The sequence below is a fragment of the Canis lupus genome, chromosome 22 (assembly GCF_048164855.1).
Source record: "Canis lupus baileyi chromosome 22, mCanLup2.hap1, whole genome shotgun sequence".
NCBI lineage: Eukaryota > Metazoa > Chordata > Mammalia > Carnivora > Canidae > Canis > Canis lupus.
The window spans coordinates 46,798,141-46,810,152 of NC_132859.1; the positions used below are offsets into that span (position 1 = coordinate 46,798,141).

The 12,012-nt window shown below is 36.7% G+C and overlaps 1 protein-coding gene across 26 annotated transcripts in view; it reads right to left on the reverse strand.

The window, feature by feature from the left end:
* ARPP21 (cAMP regulated phosphoprotein 21) overlaps window positions 1-12,012 on the reverse strand; it is a 154,838-nt gene that overhangs the window by 72,614 nt on the left and 70,212 nt on the right. For 17 of the 26 annotated variants that reach the window (XM_072793456.1, XM_072793457.1, XM_072793459.1 and 14 more), the window contains 2 exons: window positions 5,728-5,765; window positions 3,770-3,829 (listed from right to left, as the gene is read on the reverse strand). In XM_072793456.1, the coding sequence (XP_072649557.1) occupies window positions 3,770-3,829; window positions 5,728-5,765 (98 nt within the window). The remainder of the gene's footprint in view (window positions 1-3,769; window positions 3,830-5,727; window positions 5,766-12,012) is intronic. The other 9 variants (XM_072793470.1, XM_072793478.1, XM_072793465.1 and 6 more) reach the window with 2 other exon arrangements.

Consider the following 12,012-nt stretch of genomic DNA (forward strand, 5'->3'; position numbering starts at 1 on the left):
AGTGAAGCCATTTGTTATTTTCTAACTTTATGAGATGTCTATCTGAATTCATTAGGGCTTTAACAGCACAGAAATCACAGAAATTATTCTGTTAGCCTAGGGTGAGAGTTTTGCCCAGTGAGTTTAACCTTCCTGGGCAGAGGAAAGCATCTTTTAATCCTTTTCACATAGTAAAACTTGTGATAATAACAAGACCAGTATAAACACTACACTGACATGACAATTTCTGAGAGGATCAATGGAAATGACAAAGCTCCACAGGTGAAAGAACACACTGGTTCAAAATTCAAATTGAAAAAGAGTGAATGTATTGGAAGAGATCCAATAAGCAGAAGTGAATTCTGAAGACACCAGAATATCTCCATGTTGGACACAAAAAATCACATGTGTTTTATAGAGAAAGTTGATGAAATTTGCATTTTCATTGGTTTCCAATCTGCTTAAAGAAGAACTTAGTGAATATTTTCAAAGCTTTTCCTGCAGTTAGAAATAAGACATGATGAAAATACTCTAAGATTATTCTCATGGCTTACAACTAAGTAAAGGGCAACATAAATCATGGGCAATAGATACAACCTCTAATTTCATGATCACTAAGCAATGTGGCATGCTCAAGTCTTGATCCAAATCTCACAGATGTGGTCAGTAGCTTTGTTAAAAATATTCTTCTAAAAAAAAAAATATTCTTCTAAAGACAACAGTAGACTGTGGAGATGTTAGGAGTTCACACATGTGATTGAAATGCTCACCAACCAAATTATATGGAAGGTACACAGAAAATTTTAAGTTTTGTTTCAACTTTACTTAACGTTTTTTCTGTTTTATAAGAACTTAAGATGGTAAATAGATCCAAGAGACAATAAAAATGAAATGGCTCATCTGTGATAGGAACTTTGTAAAATGAGGGGAGGACAGCAAACTCACAAAACAAAAAGCACTCAGTGCCCTGCTGTCTTGCATCAATATTTTCTTATATTCTCTCTGTTAACACCTCAGGGCTTGCTGGGCTTAGAAAGAGGATCTAAAAAGAGACCACATTGTGAGTAGATAGAATCACACACTCACCAATGGCCAGGTGGCTTGAGTTCTTAAAACTTCTCTTAAATTCAATAAAGCCAGAGGAGGTAGGGTGGAGGGAAGAAACAGCCTTTTCTAGGGTGTGGTGTTCCATTCCTGATTATTTTCCTTTTTTTTTTTTTAAGATTTTATTTATTTGTTCATGAGAGACACAGAGAGAGAGAGAGAGAGGGAGAGAGAGAGAGAGCAGAGACAAAGGCAGAGCGAGACGAAAGCTCCATTCAGGGAGCCTGATGTGGAACTCAATCCCAGGACCCCGGGATCATGCCCTGGGCTGAAGGCAAAAAATGCTCAACTGCTGAGCCACCCAGGCATCCCTGATTGTTTTCCGTTCAAGTTCCAAATTCAACTTTATTCTTTTTGCATTTAATTCTGATTAATTTGACTTGTTTTTGATTAAAACCTGGCAAAAATCATTATTCAGCAACTATGAATGCACCAGGGATGTGACAATAGTCACACTTGTAGCTAATTTGGAATAATGCATATAGGAAAAGATTTGGGATAGTCCTTAGCCTCAGCATATAGGATGCCTCAGAAGGAGGCTCTCCATATGCAGGTGATGATCATGAACTATGCTTGAGTTTCCCTCTCCCTATGTACCTCTGTGGGAGGAAATGCCAGTGTGGCTGAGCCTGTCTGCAAAGGAGTATCTATCGCTATCCTTGGGTGCAAAGTAGTGTGCTGGAGTTGGCAGGCTTCACTCTGGCATTGGGTAACTCCTCTAGACTTGTGCCACATGCTAAGCCAATAAGGCAAACTAAGATTTCCTTAACTTTTTCTACCTCTACTCCACCAATTCAAAGCAGCATCCCAAATTAAGAGCTGTCAAAATTCCCAAAAGAGGGAATTTAGGTTGCTGCTTTAGAGTTAACATTAATGAGATTTATAATAATGCATCTAATTCTGATTTATGGATCCCCATTTATACACTGAAACAATACTTTACAGCTCCATCTACTGATTATTCACCTTAGCACTCACAAGATGAGGTCCAGAATTGAGTTTCATATCTATTTGGGAGTAGAAGCATAGACTTCATAGACAAGCATAACCACAAGTGCCTACCTATCTCCTAAGCCAAGTCTTGTTCTTTTCCTACTAGAAACCAGAAAGACAATAATAATGAAGTGTCTGCTCATCAGGAGAAGTTGGCCTTGGTGTATGTAATGAGAATTTGATCCCAGAGTAGTCATAAAGCATATATTCTCCAAGTTCTATTTCTCTGCTGATTAATATAAATAATATTTATTTTCCTTTATATCTGCACATGGTTTTGTTTTGTTTGCTTTTTACCAATTTAGATATGATGTATGCTTTGAGTTGCTTTTACCATTATGCACATGTCTTTGTGCTAACTCATCTTCCTGAGTTTCTGTGTTTGGTGACTTGGTGTGTGATGCACTCATATTAGAGTTGACTGATCTGAGTAGGTGGTAACTCTGGCTGGGGACCAGATTTGGGCCTGTGTAAAACCAAGTGGCCCACTATAGGGGCAAGAACTCACATTTCACATATTCATTGGCCTAAATAAACCAGGCTGTGGTGGGAGCATAGGAGTACTGGTAAATTCTTCTTGTTCTCTGGGTTTTGAGAAGAACAATGCCGTGTTATCTTTTTAATCTACAAATGTGATAATAAATGTTCCATTGATAACAAGGGGAAGGCAATTAGGCTATGTAATTCAATCTAGAAAAGTGAAGGAAATTTTTAAAAAGTATTTTTATTTCTGCCAAGCTGAAAAGGGAACAAATTAATTCAACTTTTCTAATGATGAGGTCCTAAATTCACATTTACTACAAAAATTTTCTGAGCACTCAATCCAATAATTTTTTTTTGGTCTTTTCTTCTTTCTAAGAGAGCAAGAGGTTTTGTTTGTAAACAAATAAGTTTTCTCTTTCCTACAACAGAGATGAATCCTAACATTCCTAAAAGCAGTAACATATTAAATATATAAAACATATTGAGTACATTGATAGCGTTATGTATTCTTTTTGCCCTATAGTGCATATTAGAGGTATATTTAATAGGATAGTAACAACATGGGCATGGTCCCTCTGTTTTCATGGAGCTTTCAGCCTAGTATAGAACTTAAAATATGCAATATTAATACATAATAAGTACATATATATCCATTCCCCTTATCTTACAAAGATCTTACCTTAAATAGTTCATTATAATTGGAAGTAACCCTGTAATTTCCTTTAGAAATAAAATCTGTGCTTGAAAAATGCATTGTTTGAAGTATTATGATGGACAGTAGTAGCCAAAACTCAACTATCAAATGGCTTTGTCATTGGTTTCTTTTCCAGGATCAGGTATGTATATATAATTGGAGACTATCAAATAAATTTTAACTTGGTGTAATGTAATTCACCAAAGTTGAACTGAGAATGTTAAATCAGAGTGCTTCCAAAGTTAACCTTTGAGGGGAAAACAAAAACAAAACCCCACCAAAAATGGGAAATCAGAGGAAGAACTCAAGAGGATTATATACAAAGCAATAATTTCCTAGCCCTGTATCTCACATTATCCAATATGGCCTCAGCGCTAGCTATGTAACAAGCTTTACAAAGATGTAACCAAACATATTTATTTCATGAACAGATATTTTACACTAATACACTTATATTTAACATTGATTCTGCCACATAATCTGAAAACACATTTTAAAAAAGTAAACCATACCAACCGAAAGAGCTGTCTTTTCTTATAGGTCTCATTGCATATGTTACTGTCTTCCAAGAGCCTACTGGAAATGAAAAACATGGTTTTTATGATATTAATCCTACTGACACTAAATGCCCTATGTTAAAAGGATGTGTACTCCTTTGTAACCTACCTCTCTTGCAAGTCAACCCCACAGACTATTGTTTTGTGTATGATGTTGAGTTTTGCAATAATAAGTTAATGACAGCCTGCATTTTCCCTATCCTAGGATTAAGGTGCCAATACTAGATAAGAAAGAAAGGAAGAAAAAATAGAAGGAATGGAAGATGAGAGGAAAACAAAATAAGCTGATGTTTAATAGACATTTAATTAAATTTAATTTAATAGACATTTAATTAAATTTAATTTAATACTAGTTGTGATTTTTTTCCCTTGGTAATATAAAAGTTATCTTTTATTAGAGGATAATACTGACATTTCAAAGACAGGTATCCAAGAAATGTTTTTATTTTTGTAGAGAATCTACTCAATTATATTTCTGTTTTTGGAAATATCAAGACTTATTCATATATGCAATTCATGTACGTGACCAATTATTGTAATGAAGAATATAATTCAATTTGAATCTAAAAGACATGTAATGTGCATTAGCAGTCTTTTTCTGCAAAATCCAAGTAAATGAATAAAAATTCGGGTGTAAGGCAGGGGAAATGATTGGCTGGATGACTAGTGAATAATGTTTTTCTCTGAATTATAAGCACTCCCTTCATCCTTTTAGTTAGAATATAGAATTTTGGGATGCTTCAGAATCATCCCGATAATGTTAGTGCTTATGGATCCTTAATTTAACTATAAATAGAGAACATTCACTTAAATCTGTACAGATTTTTGAGGTTGTTTTTGAATGCCTTCTGTAGACATGTTATCAACTTTCACCCATTCTTCTAGAAGAGATTGTTCAATTGAGAGGGTTAGTTAGCAGTTAGAAAGATTTCTAACTAAAAAAAAAAAAAAAAAAAAAAAAGAAAAAGAAAGATTTCTAACTGCTAAAATAAAAGTTCACTTTTTTCCCCAATCACCTCTAATGCCCAGTTTAAATTTTCTCTAAGTACTGGAATTTATCAAACAGCCTCCATTTAATCAGTTTTACAGGAGCACCCATTAAGCCAACATCTGAAATAAAGTTAAGTATTGCTTTCTGAAGTGATACTATATTTACATTCCAACTTGCCCACTCTGATGTACCTCAAATGTGATTAATACAGCTAAAGTAGAATTCTTTAATTCCCCTTGAAAAGCTGCAATTAAATCAATGGAACATTTGAATACCTATTTCAGTTTAGAATTATTTCTTAAAAGTATATGTTAAATTTGAAAACCTTTGGCTCATATGCTCAAGACTTTGTATAAGTTCTATAACTCATTCATCTCACAACAACCACCCTCCTACCAACTCCCAAGTTACTAAATCTAGATGAGCTTAGATAGATTTCCAAGTTAGACTAATAGGTTGTTTACAGTGAGAAACTTAAAACAATATTATTCCAATCTTTGTTTGCATGGCCATATATAAGTATGCGGCACAGGAAGTGGCTAATAATGCTCAATATACAAATACTGTTAACAGCCTAATCCATAAGCCAATGAAATTGCAAGTTCATTTATGCCTAGTAATGCCTGGTAAAGGTAGCAGGAATTAGACTTCCGGAAGGACTGGAAATTGAGACTTTAAATAAGGAAAATGGACAAACTTATGTTTGGAAGTAACAGAGAAATATTTCCTCAAATTAAATAGTCTTTTTTGGCATGCTAGATAACACATATGTGTATGCATATAAGTATGTACGCATAGATATATGTATTTACTTATACATATATTCAAGTACACACTTATATATGGGATATATACCTATGAATATACAGGACACACATAACAGACTTTGTTCCTCTAAAGACATGAAAAAACAAATTTCATTTTACCTGTTTTCCACAAAAAGGCTTTCCTGGGAGCAAACTGACTGAAAAATAAAAAAAGGCATTGTATCAGACGTTCTGGATGTGCTGAGCAATCCCAAATCCTTGCCTGATTTTAAAACTACTTTTCCCCTCTGAGAGGAGAAGAAATAAGAAAAATATGCACAATGTTTTGAATAAGTGGAAATAAAAAAGGGAAAAAATCGGTTAGAGTTAGAAGTGTAAACCATTCTCTTTCTCTTTCAGCACACGAGTACTTTTCCATGAGGGCATCTCCAGGTTACAGATAGATTTAGCCCATTCAGCATCAAGGTCAGAAGGAGAGAGAGGTGAATGACACTGTCGGAGAATCGGAGAACCATGTGACCACTGGATCCTGAGCTAGTGGTTTCTTCTGGGGCTGTGAAGATGCAGCCCCCAACAAGAGTCAAAGGACTGGTGCAAATCAAGGCAGAGTGCGTGCACTTAGCACAATCCACCTGAGGATGGGAGAGCCGTAGAACCACAACGCTGCAGTTATTACCTGGCAATGACAGACTTGTGAGATAACAGATTGACTGTAAGACTCTCAAAATTGAAGAGATGCCATCAATCAATGTGGAGAGTGGGAAGGGTGCGCAGAAGACAAGTGAGAACAAAATGAAGCTAATTAGAAAAAAAAAGTCAAGCCCATCTAAGTCAATAAAATGACTTTCTTCATAGCTTCCATTCCCCTAGCTATCACTTCTCTACTATCCTGTGTTTAATACACACATAGGGAAGAGAGAATCCCATTACCATTGCAAGCTGGGAAAAGGCAAATCAAATTAAATTTTACCTAGTAGAAAAAGAGAAGTCTAAACAAACTATGGTGCAATGGCCCTGTAACATAGTGGCTGTGTTTAGGAATTAACAAAAAAGTTCTCAAAGCACTGAGTTTCTAAACATAAATATATGTGCCATACTATATGTGTAGATTTTCTAAATGATGAATAAATGACCTGCTAAGCAGATAAATTGAGACCTAACAGGTCCATTTGAAGAGAAAATAAAACTAAAGTAAAAAAAGAATCTTTCAATATTGAATTCTTAAATTAAAAGATCAGCTAATGTAACCACTACTCAGAGAGGCAAGCAGGATATTGGTTTCTCTGTACATTTTGTTGTAGAAATCATTTCCTTCCACTAAACCAAAGGACTAGCTTTGGGCATAACGTGTTTTCCTCAGTGCTCTGAACGTTTCAGTGAGGGCATCTCTAGAACTATTTCTGTCTTAACCTTTGCATTTAACATGCATCCTGAGTATCAAGTGCACAAAAATCTTATTTAACAAAAAGAAAAAAGTCAATTAAGAGAAAAGCGTTTCAGAAAATCTTTTTTAATTTGACATTTGTGTTTATAAATAAATATAATTTATGTACCACTGATATTATTCCTGTGAAGATCTCTTCATAGTAAGCAAAAAATCCCACCACCTTCATTTCCTTTAGTTTGGTTTTACTCCTGGTTTGATTCAAATCATGGAATTAATTGTCTCAGGTATACATTAAGAGCTCAATACTTTGCTACTATTCAGCTCTTGTAGTCAGAAAGAGGTCAATTATGTTTATAATGTTCGGCTTGGTAGTGAAGTTACTGAAACTCTACTAAGTCTTTGAAAGAGTTGATCAAAGACACACTGACCTCTTCAGACTCATTAATCCACTGGTATTTGGGGGAAAGTTAAGCTGCCATAACTCTTTGAATGAAAAAATAAGGCACCTGCAAGTTCAAGATAACTTTCCCAAAAACATATCTCGAGAGTATTTTCCAATTTTTGTGCAAAGGTCCTAAAAATTTATCACATGATCCATCCAACACATTTTCATAAATAAGACAGATATGGTTATGGGCTGTGACTCAGTAGCTGATGAAAATAAACTTTTTAAAAATGTTATATTAATAACTTTCAAATTTTAATAGCAGAGAAAGATAAAATTGTCACAGTAATTAAGTGCAGCATTCAAAGCTGTCACTTATATGCATTCTCAGATATAAAGGGCTCTTTTTTTTCTTTCTTTTAAGGAGGAAATGATTTTGCCTAATGAGTTACAGAATTGTCTCCCACACCCCCAATCCAGGTGGCACTACATGCCCTTCTCATCGGTTGTCAAAGAAGAGGGATCCCGGTGCATGCTGGGGATACTGTGGAAGAGCTCCTCCCAGAATCCCTACTTATACATAAATATCCTTCAGAAACCATCCTCCAGGCAAAACATGTCTTTCTCAATTATATTGCTTTTTCAACGTAACCTTGCCAAAGCCTGCATCATTGCACTGAATTAATCATAAAATAAGCTGAAATTCTTGGTAAAGGAAACAAGAGTTGTATTTCAAATATTTCTGACTACAAAAATACACTCATTTTTTATTTGAGAACTAAATTGTTGTGTGACTTGACTTACAACAACTTCATTCTCAAATCATAAATGTGTCTTATCTCAGGCTACCCAAATTCTCAAACTATATTGAAGTTATTTCTCTAGAAAATTCCCAAATAATCTGCATATGTTGATTGTGGACTTAAATTAAAAAAACACACATGCACATACACACACACAAACACATACACCTTAGACACCAAGATACATTTGTAAAATATTCAAGAACACTACTAATTTTAAAATAAATTTCGATTTTGCTGAAGTGTAAATACCAGGAAGTATTTCTCTATAACTATTGTGACTTCAAGTAGAAAAATAAACCTGCAACATAAATATGTTGCTATTTGAACCTGTTTGAATGATTCCACTACTTAAATAATAAGTGGCAAGGGAGGCTGCTTTTATTACCTCAGTTTTTAAATTATGAAGACACTAAATTAAAGGTCAGCTAAGAAAGAGATTAGACACCTATAACTTAGTTTCCTTATGCTGGATTCTTTGCATTTATAATTGACTTACTCTACTTGAGTTATTATCTTGTGTACCTCAACAATCTGGGAAGTAGCAATGGTCATTAGGGAATTTGGAATTGCATAGATGAAGGCTCTCCAAAGTGTTCTTCTGTCTTTACTTGAGTGGTAAAGAAGATTTGTTATTATATGTATTGAAGGAAGTTCATACTGCTATGTTATGTCCCTGCATTTACATTAATAAAAGATCCAGTGATAAACTGTTAACACATGGTGGCCCCCAGTGATCCCTGCCTGTTGGTATTCACAACATTTTGTAGTACCTCCCACATCGTACCAAGTTTGGTCTGTGCCTCCAACCAAATACAGCAGAAGAGAAGATATGTCAACTCCAGGATTAGGTTATAAGAGCCTGTAGCTTTGGGCTCTCTTTCTTTCTCTCTTAGATCACTTGCTTTGGGGAAGCTAGTTGCCATGTCATAAAGACACTCAATAGCCTATGGAGAGGCCCACACAGTGAGAATTGAGATCTCTGTATAGCCAGTGAGGACCTGAGGCCTGCCAATAACCATGTAGATGAGTTTGGAAGCAGACAACCATTCCATCAAGCCTTCAGATGACTGCAGCCCCAGCTGACAGCTTGACTCTAACCTCATAAAAGACAGCGACCCAGAACTGGCCAGCTAAGCCACCCTCAGATTCCTGACCCACAGAAACTGAGGTAAAAGCATTTTGTTTGTTTGTTTTAAGCTGTCAAACATTGGGACAATTTGTTATGCAGCAGTTAATAGCTTTAACACGGGGAACACCAGCCTTATGACTGCATTGTTTCTACAGAGCTACAGGGCTAAGGAGAAAGGTGCTGGGCAACTTTTTTCCTTCTAAGATAGTGGCTCTTAGCCTTTTAAGGGTGATGACAATTTGTAAAACTACAATAAACAATAAAGATCATTTCCTTAGAAAAATGTACCTACAGTCATAGATGTAATATTTTGCAGATGATGTTGAGGACTTTAATCTTTGAAGCCTTTCTATGAGTATACTCCGGCTAAAGGATGCCAATTAAAAAACCCTGGCCCCAGGAGATCAAGTGGAAAAGGAGTGCCAGAAACAGGCAGGTGCCCTACTTGGATTATTAACCCCAGCAGTGCTGGTGCTGGCTTCCAGGAAGCCTTTCACAGGAGCTCACACCTCTACTCTACTCCTGGAGGGGGAAGAAGCCACAGCATTTCAGAGGTTGCCGATGATACCACAGATTGGAAAGGCTATGTCAGCATCTTGGCTTTTGAGCTTTCCCACACTTTAGCAGCCTGCTTTTACTCTCTTTTCTTTTCTCTTCTTTTCTTTTCTTTTCTTTTCTTTTCTTTTCTTTTCTTTTCTTTTCTTTCTTTTCTTTTCTTTTCTTTTTTCTTTTCTTTTCTTTTCTTTTCTTCTTTTTTTAAAGTAGGCACCATATGCAGAGTGGAACCCAATTACGGACTCAGACTCATGACCCTAAGGTCAAGACCTGAGCTGAGATCAAGAGTCAACACTCAACCAGCTATTCCCCCAGGGGCCCCTCAGCCTGCTTTAACTTTTCAAAAAAATGTTAATTCAGCAGTTAGCTATAGAGGCTTGAAACCTCAGCACTTGCCTCTAATCTTTAACCTGGGACCCAGGTTCCTTGTGTTAATCTCCTTCATAGGGCTGTAGGGAAATGCAATGTGGACAGGGAGTCATACTGACCCCTCCTGCCTGTGACGACCTCCCTATGGATGTGGGGATGTCCACATGAAGGGCAGCAGCACAGGAATCATCCTCCTCACAGGTGGGCATCAGGGATACTTCTGCCACCTAGCCCTTGAGTGTTCAGCAGTGTGGCACTACTTTGAAAAAGAAAAAAACAACATACTATTTGTATATTATCTGGGTGATTAATATTTGCTTTTCAACACAACTCATTCATAAATTTTATGACTTGCTAGAATGAAAGTCAGAGGGAAATTTTGTGTCTTCATGTGTGTGCACATGTATGTGCATGCATGTGTGTAAGACAAGGGGAAGGGAGGATGGGTAGAGAGAAAGAAAGAAAAAGCATAAAAAGTAAACTAGCCTTCAGAAAACTCTCCCTTCATGAAGCTCATCAGATGGCACATGCCACCTCCCAGTCCAAGTCCACTGCAGGCATCCCTACACTATCATGACTACTATAACGGAGCCTCTCCTTACTTCATCCCTTTATCGAGGAAACACAATGAAAGGCCTACCATGTGTCAAGCTATGCTTTGCACCATCAATAACTCTGATCATAAGAAAAGTCTAAATAGCCCACACATATGCAAAATCTTCTAGAATTGCACATGGACACTATCCTTCTACAGCTACCTCTTTCATACTCTGCTAACTCCAGAGCTCTGAGCCACATTATTCAATCATGAAAGTTCTATTTTATTGTATCCAAGAAAGACAGCAAGAATCTAGAAGAGATAACAGAAACCTGTATAAACATGAAAGAATGCACTGCTGGTGGAATTTAAATTTCCTCTGGAGCTTTATACTGAAGGATCCAGCATGAGCTGGAGGACCAGAGAAACTGGCTTGGGCCTGAACCTCCAAGGTCAGAAGGCCTCCTCCATGCTAAGACAGACCTAGGTGGAGCCTAGGTCTCCAGTCTGGCTTGGTAATGGCCTACAGAGCAAATCACAACAGGAAGTAGGATGGCCCCCCTAACCCAGCAAAGCCATGGAAGATCTACACGAAGGAGCTCCCATCTCTACTTTTGCAAAGGGAAGAGCCCATGACATCTTAGGAGGCTAACACGTGATTTCACAGAATGGAAAAGCTTGCCCTTTTCACTTTCTTGCATTTAAATCCAACTGTTTTTAAAATCACTTTTTCTTTTTCTTTTTCTTTTTTTTTAAGATTTTATTTATTTATTCATGAGAGACACAGAGAGAGAGAGGCAGAGACACATGCAGAGGGAGAAGCAGGCCCATGGGACTCGATCCCTGGTCTCCAGGATCAGGCCCTGGGCTGAAGGCGGCGCTAAACCGCTGAGCCACCTGGGCTGCCCTTAAATCACTTTTTCATTTTTATTTAATTGCATTTGATTTTGGCCACAGTGGGTAAAAGGATAGAAAAATCCCCACCACATTTTCTTTGCTGGGATTTGAACAAAAGAAATCATTTTATGATTATTCCCTTGATAAACTGTTCACAGACCTAATTTGATGTGAAACTGAGGAGGATGATGAGTATTATCATTTCACTTTGATATAATAAAATGCCTGCGCTTCTAAGAATACAGAAAATTCTGTGTTTATGTATGTGATTAATAGAATCTCGTTCTTTTTTATAGGTCTTTCCTCTGCACAATATTAAAGCCAGAAAAGACAACAGTTGGCTGTCTGCAGGCTAACATAGATGTGAAGGCATTTTTT